Genomic DNA, 20,000 nt, shown 5'->3' with positions numbered 1-20,000 from the left:
GTATTGCTGTGTTGAGGTTAGTTGTCTGGTTGATGTATGGCAGTGTTGAGGTTAGTTGTCTGGTTGATGTATGGCTGTGTTGAGGTTAGTTGTGTGGTCTTATCTCTCTGAATGAGTGTCTCTCTATTTTCTTGTTTCCTCGCTCCTCTTGTTCTCGCATCGTTGCCGTGGGGCAGATTCCCCTGCTTGAGGCCGGTCATTCCAGTGACAGAAAAGAGGAGGTAGATGGAGGGAGTTAATGGAGAGAGTTAACGGAGGGAGTTAATGGAGGGAGATGGAGGGAGTTAATGGAGGGAGATGGAGGGAGTTAATGGAGGGAGATGGAGGGAGTTAATGGAGGGAGTTAATGGAGGGAGATGGAGGGAGTTAATGGAGGGTGATGGAGAGAGTTAATGGACGGAGTTAATGGAGAGAGATGGAGGGAGATGGAAAGAGAGAAAGAATGATGCAGAAGAGATAAAAGACATGAGCTCTGCTTTGTGTAGTCTAAACTCATGTCCCTCCCCCCTCTCTCCCTCCCACCTCTATCCCTCCACAGTGGTTTCAGTACGGAGGTTGTGTTCTACACTACAGGTACGCTGCCCTCCTGCCCCCTGGCACCGCGGCTGCTGCGGGCGGGCGTCTCCTGGGTCACTCTGGAGTGGGGCCGTCCCGAGGGCAGCTCCAACGAGGAACTAATCACATACACACTCGAGATCCAGGAGGACAATACCGTGAGTCCCACACACACACACACACACACACACACACACACACACACACACACACACACACACACACACACACACACACACACACACACACACACACACACACACACACACACACACACACACACACACACACATGTTCAGCAAAACGTCCATTTAAAGGTTAATTGAGAACGTTTGACCTTCCAGGGAACAGACTTTCATCCGAAGTACACTGGAGACAACCTAACCTCCACAGTGCAAGGCCTGAAGAGGAGCACACAGTACAAATTCAGGGTAAGAGTGTGTCTGTCTCTGAGGTTTTATTGTGGCGAAATGGTGTCTGGTTGTGTGTTCCCGTGGAAACGGAAAAGGCTTCTATACTGCTGGAAAGACACAGTGATTGGTGTTATCGTGTGCACGACCACACACGCACTACACAATCTGTCACAATCTAGCAGCCATACAACTACCGTCAGTCCTCTGTGGAAATACCTGCAATTTACTGCTAAACTCAGCAAAAAAAGAAACGTCCTCACTGTCAACTGTGTTTATTTTTAGCAAACTTAACATGTGTAAATATTTGTATGAACATAAGATTCAACAACTGAGACACAAACTGAACAGGTTCCACAGACATGTGACTAACAGAAATGGAATCATGTGTCCCTGAACAAAGGGGGGTCAAAATCAAAAGTAAGAGTCAGTATCTGGTGTGGCCACCAGCTGCATTAAGTACTGAAGTGCATCTCCTCCTCATGGACTGCACCAGATTTGCTAGTTCTTGCTGTGAGATGTTACCCCACTCTTTCACCAAGGCACCTGCAAGTTCCCGGACATTTCTGGGGGGGAATGGCCCTAGTCCTCACCCTCAGATCCAACAGGTCTGAGACGTGCTCAATGGGATTGAGATCCGGGCTCTTCGCTGACCATGGCAGAACACTGACATTCAGTCTTGCAGGAAATCACGCACAGAACGAGCAGTATGGCTGGTGGCATTGTCATGCTGGAGGGTCATGTCAGGATGAGCCTGCAGGAAGGGTACCACATGAGGGAGGAGGATGTCTGTGACACACCGCCCCAGACCATGACGGACCCTCCACCTCCAAATCGATCCCGCTCCAGAGTACAGGCCTCGGTGTAACGCTCATTCCTTCGAAGATAAACGTGAACCGCGACTTGTCAGTGAAGAGCACTTTTTGCCAGTCCTGTCTGGTCCAGCGACGGTGGCTTTGTGCTCATAGGCGACGTTGTTGCCGGTGATGTCTGGTGAGGACCTGCCTTTACAACAGGCCTTCAAGCCCTCAGGCCTACAACCACATATTACAGTCAAATGTACAGGATACTAACATTCCATTCCAGCTAAACACTGTATATAAAGTGTTTTGCAAATAAACATATTTTTAAAAACATCTCAAATCTATGAATAAAAAATGTGAGAACAGTAATATTTTACACACACATGAAGGTACGTATAAGCAATCATTTCTGATGAAAAAACACAAATGTGTAAAATTGGTGGATATAGCGTTTTGGAAATAAACTCTATATATATATTTTGAAGGATTTCGATTGTTTTTGTTACAGTGCCCAGCTGCCCAGTAGGAAATCCTGTTGATGTAGTGACTCATTGATTAGAGAGTGGACAAGAGCATCTCTCTCTTTTCCCTTCCATTCATTCCTCTCACTCTCTCTCTGTAGTGTCCATTAGTTGAGGGAATATATTGGAGAGAGAGGGAGGGAGGCAGGCAGGGAGAGAGGGAGGCAGGCAGGGAGGGAGGGGGGCAGGCAGGGAGGGAGGGGGAGAGGGTGGAAGGTAGGGAGAGAGGGAGGCAGGCAGGGAGGGAGGCAGGCAGGGAGGCAGGTAGAGAGAGAGACAGGCACGGGGAGAGACAGGCAGGGAGAGAGAAAGGCTGGGAGAGAAGGAGGGAGGCAGGTAGGGAGGGAGGGAGAGAAGGAGGCAGGTAGGAAGGGAGAGGAAGAGAGGGAGGCAGGTAGGGAGGGAGAGAGAGTGGAAGGTAGGGAGGGAGAGAGAGTGGAAGGTAGGGAGGGAGAGAGAGTGGAAGGGAGGGAGAGAGAGTGGAAGGTAGGGAGGGAGAGAGAGGGAGAGAGAGAGAGGGAGGGAGAGAGGGAGGGAGAGAGGGAGGGAGGGAGGGAGAGGGAGGCAGCTAGTGAGGGAGAGAGGGAGGCAGGTAGGGACGGAGAGAGAGTGGAAGGTAGGGAGGGAGAGAGGGAGGGGCAAGGGAGAGTGGGAGGGAGGAAGGCAGGCAGGTAGGGAGGGAGAGGGAGGCAGGTAGGGATGGAGAGAGAGAGGGAGGGGCAAAGGACAGTGGGAGGGAGAGAGGGAGGAAGGCAGGCAGGTAGGGAGGGAGAGGAAGAGAGGGAGGCAGGTAGGGAGGGAGAGAGATTGGAAGGTAGGGAGGGAGAGAGGGAGGAAGGGAGAGTGGGAGGGAGAGAGGGAGGAAGGCAGGCAGGCATTTAGGGAGGAAGAGGAAGAGAGGGAGGCAGGTAGGGAGGGAGAGAGTAGAAGGTAGGGAGGGAGAGAGGGAGGAAGGGAGAGGGAGAGTGGGAGGGAGAGAGGGAGGAAGGCAGGGAGGGAGGGAGAGGGAGGCAGGTAGGGAGGGAGAGAGGGAGGCAGGTAGGTAGGTAGGGACGGAGAGAGGGAGGCAGGTAGGGACGGAGAGAGAGTGGAAGGTAGGGAGGGAGAGAGGGAGGGGCAAGGGAGAGTGGGAGGGAGGAAGGCAGGCAGGGAGGGAGGAAGGCAGGGAGAGAGGGAGAGGGAGGGAGGGAGGGAGAGGAAGAGAGGGAGGTAGGAGGGAGGGCTTTTTGAACATCTTGGCCATGTTCTGTTATAATCTCCACCCGGCACAGCCAGAAGAGGACTGGCCAACCCACATAGCCTGGTTCCTCTCTAGGTTTCTTCCTAGGGTTTGGCCTTTCTAGGGAGTTTTTCCTAGCCACCGTGCTTCTACACCTGCATTGCTTGCTGTTTGGGGTTTTAGGCTGGGTTTCTGTACAGCACTTTGAGATATCAGCTGATGTACGAAGGGCTATATAAATACATTTGATTTGATTTGATTTAGGTAGGGAGGGAGAGAGAGTGGAAGGTAGGGAGGGAGAGAGGGAGGAAGGGAGAGAGAGAGGGAGGCAGGTAGGGAGTGAGAGAGTCTCAAAGGTAGGGAGGGAGGGGCAAGGGAGAGAGGAAGGCAGGCAGGTAGGTAGGGAGGGAGAGGGAGGCAGGTAGGGATGGAGAGAGAGCGGAAGGTAGGGAGGGAGAGAGGGAGGCAGGTAGGGAGGGAGAGAGAGTGGGAGGGAGGGAGAGGAAGAGAGGGAGGCAGGTAGGGAGGGAGAGAGAGTGGAAGGGAGAGAGAGGGAAGGGCAAGGGAGAGTGGGAGAGAGAGAGGGAGGTGAATAGAGGGTGTTTTTTTTGTACAATGTGTTTTTGTTGTTGTTGTGTGTTCTCTGAATTGCACTTAAAGTCATCCAATCTGCACAGCAAGGCAGACATTTACATCACACAAAAGAGCACAGGCCAAAAGCCACTAGCACAGACCTGTGCAAAACATATACAGTACAATACAAGTCATTATAGTCAGCAGTGTGATTTATTTGAAAACATTCTTTAGAACTATGTCTTTTATAAAGAGGTGATCATTTATAGCAGTTTATTGGAAAATATGCCATCTATTTCAAATGTACAATCAAAACATAAAACATTTAAATATTCACCCCTTTCTCTCTACCTCTTGCTCTCTCTTTCTGCCTTTCTCTCTCTGTCTTTCTCTCTCTTCCCGCTCCCTCTCCTCTCTCTCCCTCTCTTCTCTCTCCTCTCTCTCTCTCTCTCCTCCCGCTCCCTCTCCCTCTGCTCTCTCTCTCTCCTCCCGCTCCCTCTCCTCTCTCTCCCTCTGCTCTCTCTCCCTCTCCTCTCTCTCCTCTCTCTCCTCTCTCTTCCTCTCCTCTCTCTCCTCGCTCTCTCTCTCCTCTCTCTCCCTCTCCTCTCTCTCCCTCTCCTCTCTCTCCTCTCTCTCTCTCTCTCTCTCTCTCTCTCTCTCTCTCTCTCTCTCTCTCTCTCTCTCTCTCCTCCCGCTCCCTCTCCTCTCTCTCCCTCTGCTCTCTCTCTCTCCTCCCGCTCCCTCTCCTCTCTCTCCCTCTGCTCTCTCTCCCTCTCCTCTCTCTCCTCTCTCTCTCTCTCTCTCTCTCTCTCTCTCTCTCTCTCTCTCTCTCTCCTCCCGCTCCCTCTCCTCTCTCTCCCTCTCCTCTCTCTCTCTCCTCCCGCTCCCTCTCCTCTCTCTCCCTCTGCTCTCTCTTCCTCTCCTCTCTCTCCTCTCTCTCCCTCGGCTCTCTCTCCCTCTCCTCTCTCTCCCCTCTCTCTTCCTCTCCTCTCTCTCACTCTCTCTGCAGCTGATAGCGTCTAACGTGGAGGGTGGCAGTAAACCCAGTGAAGTGTTGGTGTGTACTACCTGTCCTGATAAACCTGGACCCCCTTCTCCCCCCCGAGTCACGACCACTACATCTTATGGCTTCACCATCACCTGGGGTAAACACACAAACACACGTGTGCATGTTTTCAGTGTGATTATGCTGTATCAATGGAGTTGTGAAACATAATGAACAAACCTAAAGTAAGTGCTATTTTGTCTTGATTTCTTTCTTTCTCCCTTTCTATATCTCTCGCTCTCTTCCTTCTCTCTTTCTCTTTCTTTCTCTCTCTTTCTCTTTCTCTCTCCCTTTATCTTTCTCTCTTTCTCTTTCTCTCTCTCTCGCTCTCTTCCTTCTCTCTTTCTCTTTCTTTCTCTCTCCCTTTATCTTTCTCTCTCTCTCTCTCTCTCTCTCTCTCTCTCTCTCTCTCTCTCTCTCTCTCTTTCTCTCACCCTCTCTTCCTCTGTCTCTCTTTCTCTTTCTCTCTCTGTCTGTCTTTCTCTCACTCTTTCTTCCTCTGTCCCTCTGTCTCTCTCTCTCTTCCTCTGTCTCTCTCTTTCTCTCTCTTTCTCTCTCTCTCTCTCTCTCTGTCTCTGTCTCTCTCTCTCTGTCTCTCTCTCTCTCTCTCTCTCTCTCTCTCTCTCTCTCTCTCTCTCTCTCTCTCTCTCTCTCTCTCTCTCTCTCTCTCTCTGTCTCTCTCTCTCTCTGTCTCTCTTTCTCTGTTTTTCTGTCTCTCTGTGTCTCTATCTCTCTCTACTCCTCTGTTCTTTCTCCAGATCCTCCCCAGGACAATGGAGGTTCAGAAGTTCTGACGTATCTGCTGGAGATCTCAGAAGGCAGCTCTGACGGTACAACACACTGTCCTTCTCTGTTTTAGTTTTCAAGTCAACCACCATTAGGTCTGCAATAGCATCGAATAGTCCCCGCGATATGCAACTGTTAAGGGAAGTCAGGAACCAATACACGCAGTCAGTCAGGAAAGCTAAGGCCAGCTTCTTCAGGCAGAAGTTTGCATCCTGTAGCTCCAACTCCAAAAAGTTCTGGGACACTGTGAAGTCCATGGAGAACAAGAGCACCTCCTCCCAGCTGCCCACTGCACTGAGGCTAGGTAACACGGTCACCACCGATAAATCCATGCTTGTTGAAGTTTTCGATAATCATTTCTCAACGGCTGGCCATGCCTTCGGCCTGTCTACTCCAACCTCGGCCAACAGCTCCGCCCCCCCCGCAGCTACTCGCCCAAGCCTCTCCAGGTTCTCCTTTACCCAAATCCAGATAGCAGATGTTCTGAAAGAGCTGCAAAACCTGGACCCGTACAAATCAGCTGGGCTTGACAATCTGGACCCTCTATTTCTGAAACTATCCGCCGCCATTGTCGCAACCCCTATTACCAGCCTGTTCAACCTCTCTTTCATATCGTCTGAGATCCCCAAGGATTGGAAAGCTGCCGCAGTCATCCCCCTCTTCAAAGGGGGAGACACCCTGGACCCAAACTGTTACAGACCTATATCCATCCTGCCCTGCCTATCTAAGGTCTTCGAAAGCCAAGTCAACAAACAGGTCACTGACCATCTCGAATCCCACCGTACCTTCTCCGCTGTACAATCTGGTTTCCGAGCCGGTCACGGGTGCACCTCAGCCACGCTCAAGGTACTAAACGATATCATAACCGCCATCTATAAAAGACAGTACTGTGCAGCCGTCTTCATCGACCTTGCCAAGGCTTTCGACTCGGTCAATCACCATATTCTTATCGGCAGACTCAGTAGCATCGGTTTTTCGGATGACTGCCTTGCCTGGTTCACCAATTACTTTGCAGACAGAGTTCAGTGTGTCAAATCGGAGGGCATGCTGTCCGGTCCTCTGGCAGTGTCTATGGGGGTGCCACAGGGTTCAATCCTCGGGCTGACTCTTTTTTCTGTATATATCAATGATGTTGCTCTTGCTGCGGGCGATTCCCTGATCCACCTCTACGCAGACGACACCATTCTATATACTTCCGTCCCGTCCTTGGACACTGTGCTATCTAACCTCCAAACGAGCTTCAATGCCATACAACACGCCTTCCGTGGCCTCCAACTGCTCTTAAACGCTAGTAAAACCAAATGCATGCTTTTCAACCGTTCGCTGCCTGCACCCGCACACCTGACCAGCATCACCACCCTGGATGGTTCCAACCTTGAATATGTGGACATCTATGAGTACCAAGGTGTCTGGCTAGACTGTAAACTCTCCTTCCAGACTCATATCAAACATCTCCAATCGAAAATCAAATCAAGAGTCGGCTTTCTATTCCGCAACAAAGCCTCCTTCACTCACGCCGCCAAACTTACCCTAGTAAAACTGACTATCCTACCGATCCTCGACTTCGGCGATGTCATCTACAAAATTGCTTCCAACACTCTACTCAGCAAACTGGAAGCAGTTTATCACAGTGCCATCCGTTTTGTCACTAAAGCACCTTATACCCACCACTGCGACTTGTATGCTCTAGTCGGCTGGCCCTCGTTACATATTCGTCGCCAGACCCACTGGCTCCAGGTCATCTACAAGTCCATGCTAGGTAAAGCTCCGCCTTATCTCAGTTCACTGGTCACGAGTGCAACACCCATCCGTAGCACGCGCTCCAGCAGGTGTATCTCACTGATCATCCCTAAAGCCAACACCTCATTTGGCCGCCTTTCGTTCCAGTTCTCAGCTGCCTGTGACTGGAACGAATTGCAAAACATGCTGAAGTTGGAGACTTTTATCTCCCTCACCAACTTCAAACATCTGCTATCTGAGCAGCTAACCGATCGCTGCAGCTGTACATAGTCTATCGGTAAATAGCCCACCCATTTTTACCTACCTCATCCCCATACTGTTTTTATTTATTTACTTTTCTGCTCTTTTGCACACCAATATCTCTACCTGTACATGACCATCTGATCATTTATCACTCCAGTGTTAATCTGCAAAATTGTAATTATTCGCCGACCTCATGCCTTTTGCACACAATGTATATAGACTTTTCTTTTTCTACTGTGTTATTGACTTGTGAATTGTTTACTCCATGTGTAACTTTATCTTGGCCAGGTCACAGTTGCAAATGAGAACTTGTTCTCAACTAGCCTACCTGGTTAAATAAAGGTGAAATAAAAAATAAAAAAATGTAAAAAAAACTTGCAGAAATACCTGCAATGTACTGCTATATAAACACCAGTAATTTACTTCTACAGTGGGGAAAAAAACTATTTAGTCAGCCACCAATTGTGCAAGTTCTCCTACTTAAAAAGATGAGAGAGGCCTGTAATTTTCATCATAGGAACACTTCAACTATGACAGACAACATGAGAAAAAAAATCCAGAAAATCACATTGTAGGATTTGTAATGTTTTTTTTTTGCCCCACTGTATATAAACACCAATATTGTTCTGCTATATAAACACCAGTAATGTACTGCTATATAAACACCAGTAATGTACTGCTATATAAACACCAGTAATGTACTGCTATATAAACACCAGTAATGTACTGCTATATAAACACCAGTAATGTACTGCTATATAAACACCAGCAATGTACTGCTATATAAACACCAGTAATGTTCTGCTATATAAACACCAGTAATGTACTGCTATATAAACACCAATAATGTTCTGCTATATAAACACCAGTAATGTTCTGCTATATAAACACCAGTAATGTACTGCTATATAAACACCAATAATGTTCTGCTATATAAACACCAGTAATATACTGCTATATAAACACCAGTAATGTACTGCTATATAAACACCAATAATGTTCTGCTATATAAACACCAGTAATATACTGCTATATAAACACCAGTAATTTACTGCTATATAAACACCAGTAATGTTCTGCTATATAAACACCAGTAATGTTCTGCTATATAAACACCAGTAATTTACTGCTATATAAACACCAGTAATGTTCTGCTATATAAACACCAGTAATGTACTGCTATATAAACACCAGCAATGTACTGCTATATAAACACCAGTAATGTACTGCTATATAAACACCAGTAATGTACTGCTATATAAACACCAGTAATGTACTGCTATATAAACACCAGTAATGTACTGCTATATAAACACCAGTAATGTACTGCTATATAAACACCAGTAATGTACTGCTATATAAACACCAGTAATGTACTGCTATATAAACACCAGTAATGTTCTGCTATATAAACACCAGTAATGTACTGCTATATAAACACCAGTAATATACTGCTATATAAACACCAGTAATGTACTGCTATATAAACACCATCAATGTACTGCTATATAAACACCATATAAACATAATAAACTTTCTTCCACGTTTTCTCCCCCTCTCCCTCCTTCTCTCTACCCACCCACCCACTCCTCTCTACCCACCCGCCCACGCCTTCTCTCTACCCACCCACCCACTCCTTCTCTCTACCCACCCACCCACTCCTTCTCTCTACCCACCCACTCCTTCTCTCTACCCACCCACGCCTTCTCTCTACCCACCCACCCACTCCTTCTCTCTACCCACCCTCCCACTCCTTCTCTCTACCCACCCACCCACTCCTTCTCTCTACCCACCCACCCACTCCTTCTCTCTACCCACCCACGCCTTCTCTCTACCCACCCACCCACTCCTCTCTACCCACCCACACACTCCTCTCTACCCACCCACACACTCCTTCTCTCTACCCACCCACACACTCCTTCTCTCTACCCACCCACTCCTTCTCTCTATCCACCCACGCCTTCTCTCTACCCACCCACCCACTCCTTCTCTCTACCCACCCACCCACTCCTTCTCTCTACCCACCCACCCACTCCTTCTCTCTACCCACCCACCCACTCCTTCTCTCTACCCACCCACTCCTTCTCTCGACCCACCCACGCCTTCTCTCTACCCACCCACCCACTCCTTCTCTCTACCCACCCACCCACTCCTTCTCTCTACCCACCCACCCACTCCTTCTCTCTACCCACCCACCCACTCCTTCTCTTTACCCACCCACACACTGCTTCTCTCTACCCACCCTCCCACTCCTCTCTACCCAACCACTCCTTCTCTCTACCCACCCACCCACTCCTTCTCTCTACCCACCCACGCCTTCTCTCTACCCACCCACCCACTCCTTCTCTCTACCCACCCACACACTCCTTCTCTCTACCCACCCTCCCACTCCTTCTCTCTACCCACCCACCCACTCCTTCTCTCTACCCACCCACCCACTCCTTCTCTCTACCCACCCACCCACTCCTTCTCTCTACCCACCCACCCACTCCTTCTCTCTACCCACCCTCCCACTCCTTCTCTCTACCCACCCTCCCACTCCTTCTCTCTACCCACCCTCCCACTCCTTCTCTCTACCCACCCACCCACTCCTTCTCTCGACCCACCCACGCCTTCCCTCTACCCACCCTCCCACTCCTTCTCTCTACCCACCCACCCACTCCTTCTCTCTACCCACCCTCCCCACTCCTTCTCTCTACCCACCCACACACTCCTTCTCCCTACCCACCCACCCACTCCTTCTCTCTACCCACCCACACACTCCTTCTCTCTACCCACCCACACACTCCTTCTCTCTACTCACCCTCCCACTCCTTCTCTCTACCCACCCACACACTCCTTCTCTCTACCCACCCACACACTCCTTCTCTCTACCCACCCTCCCACTCCTTCTCTCTACCCACCCACACATTCCTTCTCTCTACCCACCCACTCCTTCTCTCTACCCACCCACACTCCTTCTCTCTACCCACCCACACACTCCTTCTCTCTACCCACCCTCCCACTCATTCTCTCTACCCACCCACCCACTCCTTCTCTCTACCCACCCACCCACTCCTTCTCTCTACCCACCCACTCCTTCTCCCTACCCACCCACACACTCCTCTCTACCCACCCACACACTCCTTCTCTCTACCCACCCACACACTCCTTCTCTCTACCCACCCACGCCTTCTCTCTACCCACCCACCCACTCCTTCTCTCTACCCACCCACCCTCCTTCTCTCTACCCACCCACCCACTCCTTCTCTCTACCCACCCACGCCTTCTCTCTACCCACCCACCCACTCCTTCTCTCTACCCACCCACACACTGCTTCTCCCTACCCACCCCACACACTCCTTCTCTCTACCCACCCTCCCACTCCTTCTCTCTACCCAACCACTCCTTCTCTCTGCCACCCACCCACTCCTTCTCTCGACCCACCCGCCTTCTCTCTACCCACCCACCCACTCCTTCTCTCTACCCACCCACACACTCCTTCTCTCTACCCACCCTCCCACTCCTTCTCTCTACCCACCCACCCACTCCTTCTCTCTACCCACCCTCCCACTCCTTCTCTCTACCCACCCTCCCACTCCTTCTCTCTACCCACCCTCCCACTCCTTCTCTCTACCCACCCATCCACCCACTCCTTCTCTCGACCCACCCACGCCTTCTCTCTACCCACCCTCCCACTCCTTCTCTCTACCCACCCACCCACTCCTTCTCTCCACCCACCCTCCCACTCCTTCTCTCTACCCACCCACACACTCCTTCTCCCTACCCACCCACCCATTCCTTCTCTCTACCCACCCACACACTCCTTCTCTCTACCCACCCACACACTCCTTCTCTCTACCCACCCTCCCACTCCTTCTCTCTACCCACCCACACACTCCTTCTCTCTACCCACCCTCCCACTCCTTCTCTCTACCCACCCACACACTCCTTCTCTCTACCCACCCACACACTCCTTCTCTCTACCCACCCTCCCACTCATTCTCTCTACCCACCCACCCACTCCTTCTCTCTACCCACCCACTCCTTCTCTCTACCCACCCACACACTCCTTCTCCCTACCCACCCACACACTCCTTTTCTCTACCCACCCACATACTCCTTCTCTCTACCCACCCACACACTCCTTCTCTCTACCCACCCTCCCACTCCTTCTCTCTACCCACCCTCCCACTCCTTCTCTCTACCCACCCTCCCACTCCTTCTCTCTACCCACCCACCCACTCCTTCTCTCTACCCACCCTCCCACTCCTTCTCTCTACCCACCCACACACTCCTTCTCTCTACCCACCCTCCCACTCCTTCTCTCTACCCATCCACACACTCCTTCTCTCTACCCACCCTCCCACTCCTTCTCTCTACCCACCCACCCACTCCTTCTCTCTACCCACCCTCCCACTCCTTCTCTCTACCCACCCTCCCACTCCTTCTCTCTACCCACCCACCCACTCCTTCTCTCTACCCACCCTCCCACTCCTTCTCTCTACCCACCCTCCCACTCCTTCTCTCTACCCACCCACACACTCCTTCTCTCTACCCACCCTCCCACTCCTTCTCTCTACCCACCCACCCACTCCTTCTCTCTACCCACCCTCCCACTCCTTCTCTCTACCCACCCTCCCACTCCTTCTCTCTACCCACCCACCCACTCCTTCTCTCTACCCACCCACCCACTCCTTCTCTCTACCCACCCACCCACTCCTTCTCTCTACCCACCCTCCCACTCCTTCTCTCTACCCACCCTCCCACTCCTTCTCTCTACCCACCCACCCACTCCTTCTCTCTACCCACCCACCCACTCCTTCTCTCTACCCACCCACCCACTCCTTCTCTCTACCCACCCACACTCCTTCTCTCTACCCACCCACACACTCCTTCTCTCTACCCACCCACCCACTCCTTCTCTCTACCCACCCACCCACTCCTTCTCTCTACCCACCCTCCCACTCCTTCTCTCTACCCACCCACACACTCCTTCTCTCTACCCACCCACCCACTCCTTCTCTCTACCCACCCACCCACTCCTTCTCTCTACCCACCCACCCACTCCTTCTCTCTACCCACCCACCCACTCCTTCTCTCTACCCACCCACCCACTCCTTCTCTCTACCCACCCACTCCTTCTCTCTACCCACCCACCCACTCCTTCTCTCTACCCACCCACCCACTCCTTCTCTCTACCCACCCACACACTCCTTCTCTCTACCCACCCACACACTCCTTCTCTCTACCCACCCACCCACTCCTTCTCTCTACCCACCCACCCACTCCTTCTCTCTACCCACCCACCCACTCCTTCTCTCTACCCACCCACACACTCCTTCTCTCTACCCACCCACCCACTCCTTCTCTCTACCCACCCACCCACTCCTTCTCTCTACCCACCCACCCACTCCTTCTCTCTACCCACCCACCCACTCCTTCTCTCTACCCACCCACCCACTCCTTCTCTCTACCCACCCACTCCTTCTCTCTACCCACCCACACACTCCTTCTCTCTACCCACCCACCCACTCCTTCTCTCTACCCACCCACCCACTCCTTCTCTCTACCCACCCACACACTCCTTCTCTTTCTCTTCCCCTCTATCCCATCTATGCCCTTCCCCTTCCTCACCCCACTTCACCCCTCTCTCTCTCTTCTGGTGTAGAAGTGTCACTGAACTTATATAAGTTGAAACACAGTTCTCTCCCTGTGTTGTCTGATTAATGCCAGACATGAATAGATGTGGTGTCTTGTTGAACTGCATATATACCTCTACACACACATATTCACATACACACAAACCCTCATCTGCTGTTTGTCTTGTGCAGCGAGCCAGTGGGAGGTGGCGTACAGCGGCCCCGCTACAGAGTGTGTGTGTGAAGAACTGACGCCCGGCACAGTTTACCGCCTGCGAGTGTGTAGCATCAGCACCGGTGGACACAGCCAGGTGAAACACACACACACACACACACACACACACACACACACACACACACACACACACACATTTAATCACACAATTAATCAATTGACATTCCCATGATCCTCTGTGTTCTGCCAGTGTTCCTTCAGCGTTCCGGTTCGGACTTTGAGCGTCGTCCCTGAACCCTGCCAACCGCCCAGGATCGTGGGTAAAATAAACACAAGGAAGTACAGTTAGAATGGGGTAAACACACACACACACACACACACACACACACACACACACACACACACACACACACACACACACACACACACACACAGTGTATTTTACTTTCTGGAAGGTCAAATCAACCTTTGGTTGTTCTCTGCTCTTCACTGTGCCCAACCTAATACACCTGATTACGACCTTGTTACAACACACACACACACACACACACACACACACACACACACACACACACACACACACACACACACACACACACACACACACACACACACACTGTGTGTACCAGCTCTAAGAAACCTAATTCACTTTAATTCAGCTTTATTGCGACTCTAATGCAGCCTATCTAAACCTTAATGTAGCCTAATGTAGTCTAATTCAGCTGCATTCTATGTGATTAAAGTAGTTAGAATCGGGCAGGCCTCAATATAATGTGGCAAATGTTCCTCATTAAGTGTGTGTGTTTATGCCCGTGCGCGTGTGCGTGCTGGAGACTAACACTCCCCATTAAAAAACAGACTGAAGGACAATTGAGTAGACTGTGTTCTCTCTCTCGTTTTCAATCTCCCTCTTTCCCCCCTTTATTCTCTCTCTCTGCGTCACACCATAAAGCTGTCTGAAACACATAGAGAACACTAATGAGTGGATGAAAAGACAGTTAGTTCAAACCCTCCCTCTGTTCTGCTGTGTTTGACTAGGTGCTGCAGCTTGTTATACTAGATTCAAATGTTTGTCTTCTCTCTCTCTCTCCCTACCCCTCTCTTTTTCTCTCTCTCTCTCACTACCCCTCTCTTTTTCTCTCTCTCTTTCTCTCGCTCTCTCACTACCCCTCTCTCTTTCTCTCTCTCTTTCTCCCTCTCTCTCACTACCCCTCTCTCTTTCTCTCTCTCTTTCTCCCTCTCTCTCACTATCCCTCTCTTTTTCTCTTTCTCTCCCTTCCCCTCTCCCTACCCCTCTCTATTTCTCTCTCTCTTTCTCTCTCTCTCTCACTACCCCTCTCTTTTTCTCTCTCTCTCCCTACCCCTCTCTCTTTCTCTCTCTCTTTCTCTCTCTCACTACGCCTCTCTTTTTCTCTCTCTCTCCCTACCCCTCTCACTACCCCTCTCTCTTTCTCTCTCTCTTTCTCTCTCTCTCTCTCACTACCCCTCTCTTTTTCTCTCTCTCTCCCTACCCCTCTCCCTACCCCTCTCTCTTTCTCTCTCTCTTTCTCTCTCTCTCTCACTACCCCTCTCTTTTTCTCTCTCTCTCCCTACCCCTCTCCCTACCCCTCGCTCTTTCTCTCTCTCTTTCTCTCTCTCTCCCTACCCCTCTCTTTTTCTCTCTCTCTCCCTACCCCTCTCACTACCCTCTCTCTTTCCCTCTCTCTTTCTCTCTCTCTCTCTCTCCTACCCCTCTCACTACCCCTCTCTCTTTCTCTCTCTCCCTACCCCTCTCTTTTTCTCTCTCTCTCCCTACCCCTCTCACTACACTCTCTCTTTCTCTCTTACTTTCTCTCTCTCCCTACCCCTCTCTCTTTCTCTCTCTCTCCCTACCCCTCTCCCTACCCCTCGCTCTTTCTCTCTCTCTTTCTCTCTCTCTCACTACCCCTCTCTTTTTCTCTTTCTCTCCCTACCCCTCTCCCTACCCCTCTCTCTTTCTCTCTCTCTCTCCCTACCCCTCTCACTACCCCTCTCTCTTTCTCTCTCTCTTTCTCTCTCTCTCCCTACCCCTCTCCACCCCTCTCTTTTTCTCTCTCTCTCCCTACCTCTCTCCATACCCCTCTCACTACCACTCTCTCTTTCTCTCTCTCTCCCTACCCCTCTCACTACCCCTCTATTTTTCTCTCCCTCTCCCTACCCCTCTCACTACCCCTCTCTCTTTCTCTCTTTCTTTCTCTCTCTCCCTACCCCTCTCTTTCTCTCTCTCTCTCTCTCTACCCCTCTCACTACCCCTCTCTCTTTCTTTCTTTATTTCTCTCTCTCCCTACCCCTCTCTTTCTCTCTCTCTCACTACCCCTCTCTCTTTCTCTCTCTCTCTCCCTACCCCTCTCACTACCCCTCTCTCTTTCTCTCTTTCTTTCTCTCTCTCCCTACCCCTCTCTCTCTCTCTCTCTCTCTCTCTCTCTCTCTCTTTCTCTCTCTCTCCCTACCCCTCTCTTTTTCTCTCTCTCTCCCTACCCCTCTCACTACCCTCTCTCTTTCTCTCTTTCTTTCTCTCTCTCACTACCCCTCTCTTTTTCTCTCTCTCTCCCTACCCCTCTCCCTACCCCTCTCTCTTTCTCTCTCTCTCTCTATCTCTCTCTCTCTCTCTCTCTCTCTCTCTCTCTCTCTCTCTCTCACTACCCCTCTCTTGTTTCTCTCTCTCCCTACCCCTCTCTCTTTTTCTCTCTCTTTCTCTCTCTCTCTCATTACCCCTCTCTTTTTCTCTATCTCTCCCTACCCCTCTCCCTACCCCTCTCTCTTTCTCTCTCTTTCTCTCTCTCTCTCACTACCCCTCTCTTTTCTCTCTCTCTCCCTACCCCTCTCCCTCCCCCTCTCTTTCTCTCTCTCTTTCTCTCTCTCACTACCCCTCTCTTTTTCTCTCTCTCTCCCTACCCCTCTCCCTACCCCTCTCTCTTTCTCTCTCTCTTTCTCTCTCTCTCTCACTACCCCTCTCTTTTTCTCTCTCTCTCTCCCTACCCCTCTCACTACCCCTCGCTCTTTCTCTCTCTCTCTCTTTCTCTCTCTCTCCCTACCCCTCTCTTTTTCTCTCTCTCTCCCTACCCCTCTCACTACCCTCTCTCTTTCCCTCTCTCTTTCTCTCTCTCTCCCTACCCCTCTCACTACCCCTCTCTTTCTCTCTCTCTTTCTCTCTCTCTCCCTACCCCTCTCTTGCTCTCTCTCTCTCCCTACCCCTCTCACTACACTCTCTTTCTTTCTCTCTCTCCCTACCCCTCTCTTTTTCTCTCTCTCTCCCTACCCCTCTCACTACCCTCTCTCTTTCTCTCTCTCTTTCTCTCTCTCCCTACCCCTCTCTACCCCTTTCTCTTTCTCTCTCTCTCACTACCCCTCTCTTTTTCTCTCTCTCTCCCTACCCCTCTCCATACCCCTCTCACTACCCCTCTCTCTTTCTCTCTCTCTCTCTACCCCTCTCACTACCCCTCTCTTTTTCTCTCCCTCTCCCTACCCCTCTCACTACCCCTCTCTCTTTCTCTCTTTCTTTCTCTCTCTCCCTACCCCTCTCTTTTTCTCTCTCTCTCTCTACCCCTCTCACTACCCCTCTCTCTTTCTCTCTCTCTCTCCCTACCCCTCTCACTACCCCTCTCTCTTTCTCTTTCTTTCTCTCTCTCCCTACCCCTCTCTTTTTCTCTCTCTCTCTCTCTCGCTCTACCTCTCTCACTACCCCTCTCCTTTTCTCTCCCTCTCCCTACCCCTCTCACTACCCCTCTCTCTTTCTCTCTTTCTTTCTCTCTCTCCCTACCCCTCTCTTTCTCTCTCTCTCTCTACCCGTCTCACTACCCCTCTCTCTTTCTCTCTCTCTCCCTACCCCTCTCACTACCCTCTCTCTCTCTCTCTCTCTCCCTCTCTCTCTCTCTCTCTACCTCTCTCTCTCTCTCACTACCCCTCTCTATTTCTCTCTATACCTCTTTTTCTCTCTCTAACTCTGTCTCTCTCTCTCTACCTCTCTCTCTCCCCTTCTCTTTCCCTTTCTCCTTTCCTCCCCACTCTTTCTCTCTTTCCCCTCTGACCCTCCCCCTCCTCTTCCAGACGCCCTGACGTCAGAAGGTGTGTGTGAGGAGTGTGTGTTCAGTCTGGAGATGACATCATTAGAGGACGATGCTGAGTCCAGTGAGATATACAATGGGACAGAGCTGCAGTGCAGTGTGGGTAGCCTGCTGCCGGGGGCAACCTACAACTTCAGACTGAGGGCTGCCAACGAGGCTGGGGTGAGACACACACACACACACACACACACACACACACACACACACACACACACACACACACACACACCCTAATGAACACTGACCAGAAGCAGGCAGACAAACATTATCTAGTCTAATTGATGTGATCAGTACATCCCTGAGTGCTATTCAGACTTAGTTCAAGAGGTACTCAAACACACATACACACACATATACACACACACACACACACACACACACACACACACACACACACACACACACACACACACACACACACACACACACACACACACACACACACACACACACACACACACGGTCTGATCAAAGTAGCAAACTGATAAGTGCTCATCAAAAACGAGGACATACAGAGGAACAAACAGAAAGTCGACTGGAGACCAATTCTCCCAGCAGCTGGTATTTAGTCCAATCAGACAGTCTTCAGTTCACTGCTCTGATCAACCATCTGCTGCAGCCTCTATCTATTCTACAGCCATGTCAAGGCACTCTGCCCCATTTAGCAATCATAGAAATGATTTGAATGCAGGAATAGTCATGCTCGAAAAGTCATGTTTGATTGATTAAAGTTTCATATGCGCCCGATCTGAGCTGAGCCTAAATCTAATTCAATGGTTGATCAAACAGACTTTATCATTTGTGAGCCTGCTACTAGAATTGTTTTTATTTTTCCTATAATGTTGCTTGTGTGTTTCCTGCCATGTGACATGTATGCGTCCTGTCATGTGACCTACGTGTTTCATGTCATGTGACCGGTATGTTTCCTGCCACATGACCAGTGTGTTTCCTGTTTACTTCCTGCAGTTCGGAGAGTACTCTGAGGCAGTGGAGGTGACGACAGCAGCGGGTCCTCCAGGCCAGTGTGTGGCGCCACTCATCACTCTGAACAACACCACCTGTCTAACAGTCAGCTGGGAGGTACTATCTATCTATCTTCTTTACACTCTGTCTACACTTCCATCTAGAACAGAGACAATATGAACTTCAGTCTGCCTCCAAATAACAAGAGAGAGGGGTAGAGAGAGAGTAGAGAGAGGGGTAGAGAGAGAGTAGAGAGAGAGTAGAGAGAGGGGTAGAGTAGAGAGAGAGAGTAGATAGAGGGGTAGAGTAGAGAGAGAGAGTAGATAGAGGGGTAGAGTAGAGAGAGAGAGTAGAGAGAGGGGTAGAGTAGAGAGAGAGAGTAGATAGAGGGGTAGACAGAGAGAGAGAGTAGAGAGAGGGGTAGAGAGAGAGAGTAGAGAGAGAGAGTAGATAGAGGGGTAGACAGAGAGAGAGAGTAGAGAGGGGTAGAGAGAGAGTGGAGAGGGGTAGAGAGAGGACAAGGGGAAGAGAGAGAGTAGAGAGGGGTAGAGAAAGAGAGAGGTAAAGAGAGAGAGAGTAGATAGAGAGTAGAGAGGGGTAGACAGAGGGTAGAAAGAGAGGACAAACATTACCTTCAAATAACAAGAGAGAGTAGAGAGAGGGGTAGAGAGAGAGAGTGGAGAGGGGTAGAGAGAGGACAAACATTACCTCCAAATAACGAGAGAGAGAGAGAGAGAGTAGAGAGGGGGTAGAGAGAGAGAGAGAAAGTAGAGAGGGGTAGAGAGAGAGAAAGTAGAGAGGGGTAGAGAGAGAGAGAGAGTAGAGAGGGGTAGAGAGAGGAGAGAGAGAAGTAGAGAGGGGTAGAGAGAGAGAAAGTAGAGAGGGGTAGAGAGAGAGAGAGAGAGAGAGAGAGGGGTAGAGAGAGAGAAAGTAGAGAAGGGGTAGAGAGAGAGAGTAGAGAGGGGTAGAGAGAGAGAGAAAGTAGAGAAAGGGGTAGAGAGAGAGAGAAAGTAGAGAGAGGGGTAGAGAGAGAGTAGAGAGGGGTAGAGAGAGATCGAAAGTAGAGCGAGAGAGAGACTAGAGAGAGGGGTAGAGGTAGAGAGAGAGAAAGTAGAGAGGGGTAGAGAGAGAGAAAGTAGAGAGGGGTAGAGAGAGAGAGAAAGTAGAGAAAGGGGTAGAGAGAGAGTAGAGAGGGGGTAGAGAGAGAGAGAGAAATTAGAGAGGGGTAGAGAGAGAGAAAGTAGAGAGGGGTAGAGAGAGAGAA

The 20,000-nt window shown here is 50.5% G+C and overlaps 1 protein-coding gene and 1 long non-coding RNA gene across 4 annotated transcripts in view; both read left to right on the top strand.

Moving 5' to 3' along the window:
- Window positions 1-274, top strand: part of LOC127914036 (uncharacterized) — a 2,674-nt gene extending 2,400 nt beyond the window's left edge. For 2 of the 3 annotated variants that reach the window (XR_008087686.1, XR_008087688.1), the window contains exon 4: window positions 1-274. This exon is cut by the window's left edge and continues 256 nt beyond it. This is a non-coding gene — a long non-coding RNA (uncharacterized LOC127914036). The other variant, XR_008087687.1, reaches the window with a different exon arrangement.
- LOC118377687 (fibronectin type III domain-containing protein 3B-like) overlaps window positions 1-20,000 on the top strand; it is a 136,599-nt gene that overhangs the window by 86,687 nt on the left and 29,912 nt on the right. The window contains 9 exon segments of the mRNA XM_052488795.1: window positions 539-713; window positions 900-986; window positions 5,091-5,226; window positions 5,885-5,956; window positions 13,709-13,827; window positions 13,942-14,014; window positions 14,017-14,046; window positions 17,757-17,935; window positions 18,740-18,853. Coding sequence (XP_052344755.1) covers window positions 539-713; window positions 900-986; window positions 5,091-5,226; window positions 5,885-5,956; window positions 13,709-13,827; window positions 13,942-14,014; window positions 14,017-14,046; window positions 17,757-17,935; window positions 18,740-18,853 — 985 coding nt within the window.

The sequence above is a fragment of the Oncorhynchus keta genome, chromosome 30 (genome assembly GCF_023373465.1).
Source record: "Oncorhynchus keta strain PuntledgeMale-10-30-2019 chromosome 30, Oket_V2, whole genome shotgun sequence".
In the NCBI taxonomy this organism is placed as follows: Eukaryota; Metazoa; Chordata; class Actinopteri; order Salmoniformes; family Salmonidae; genus Oncorhynchus; species Oncorhynchus keta.
This window is presented reverse-complemented; position numbering and strand designations above follow the sequence as displayed.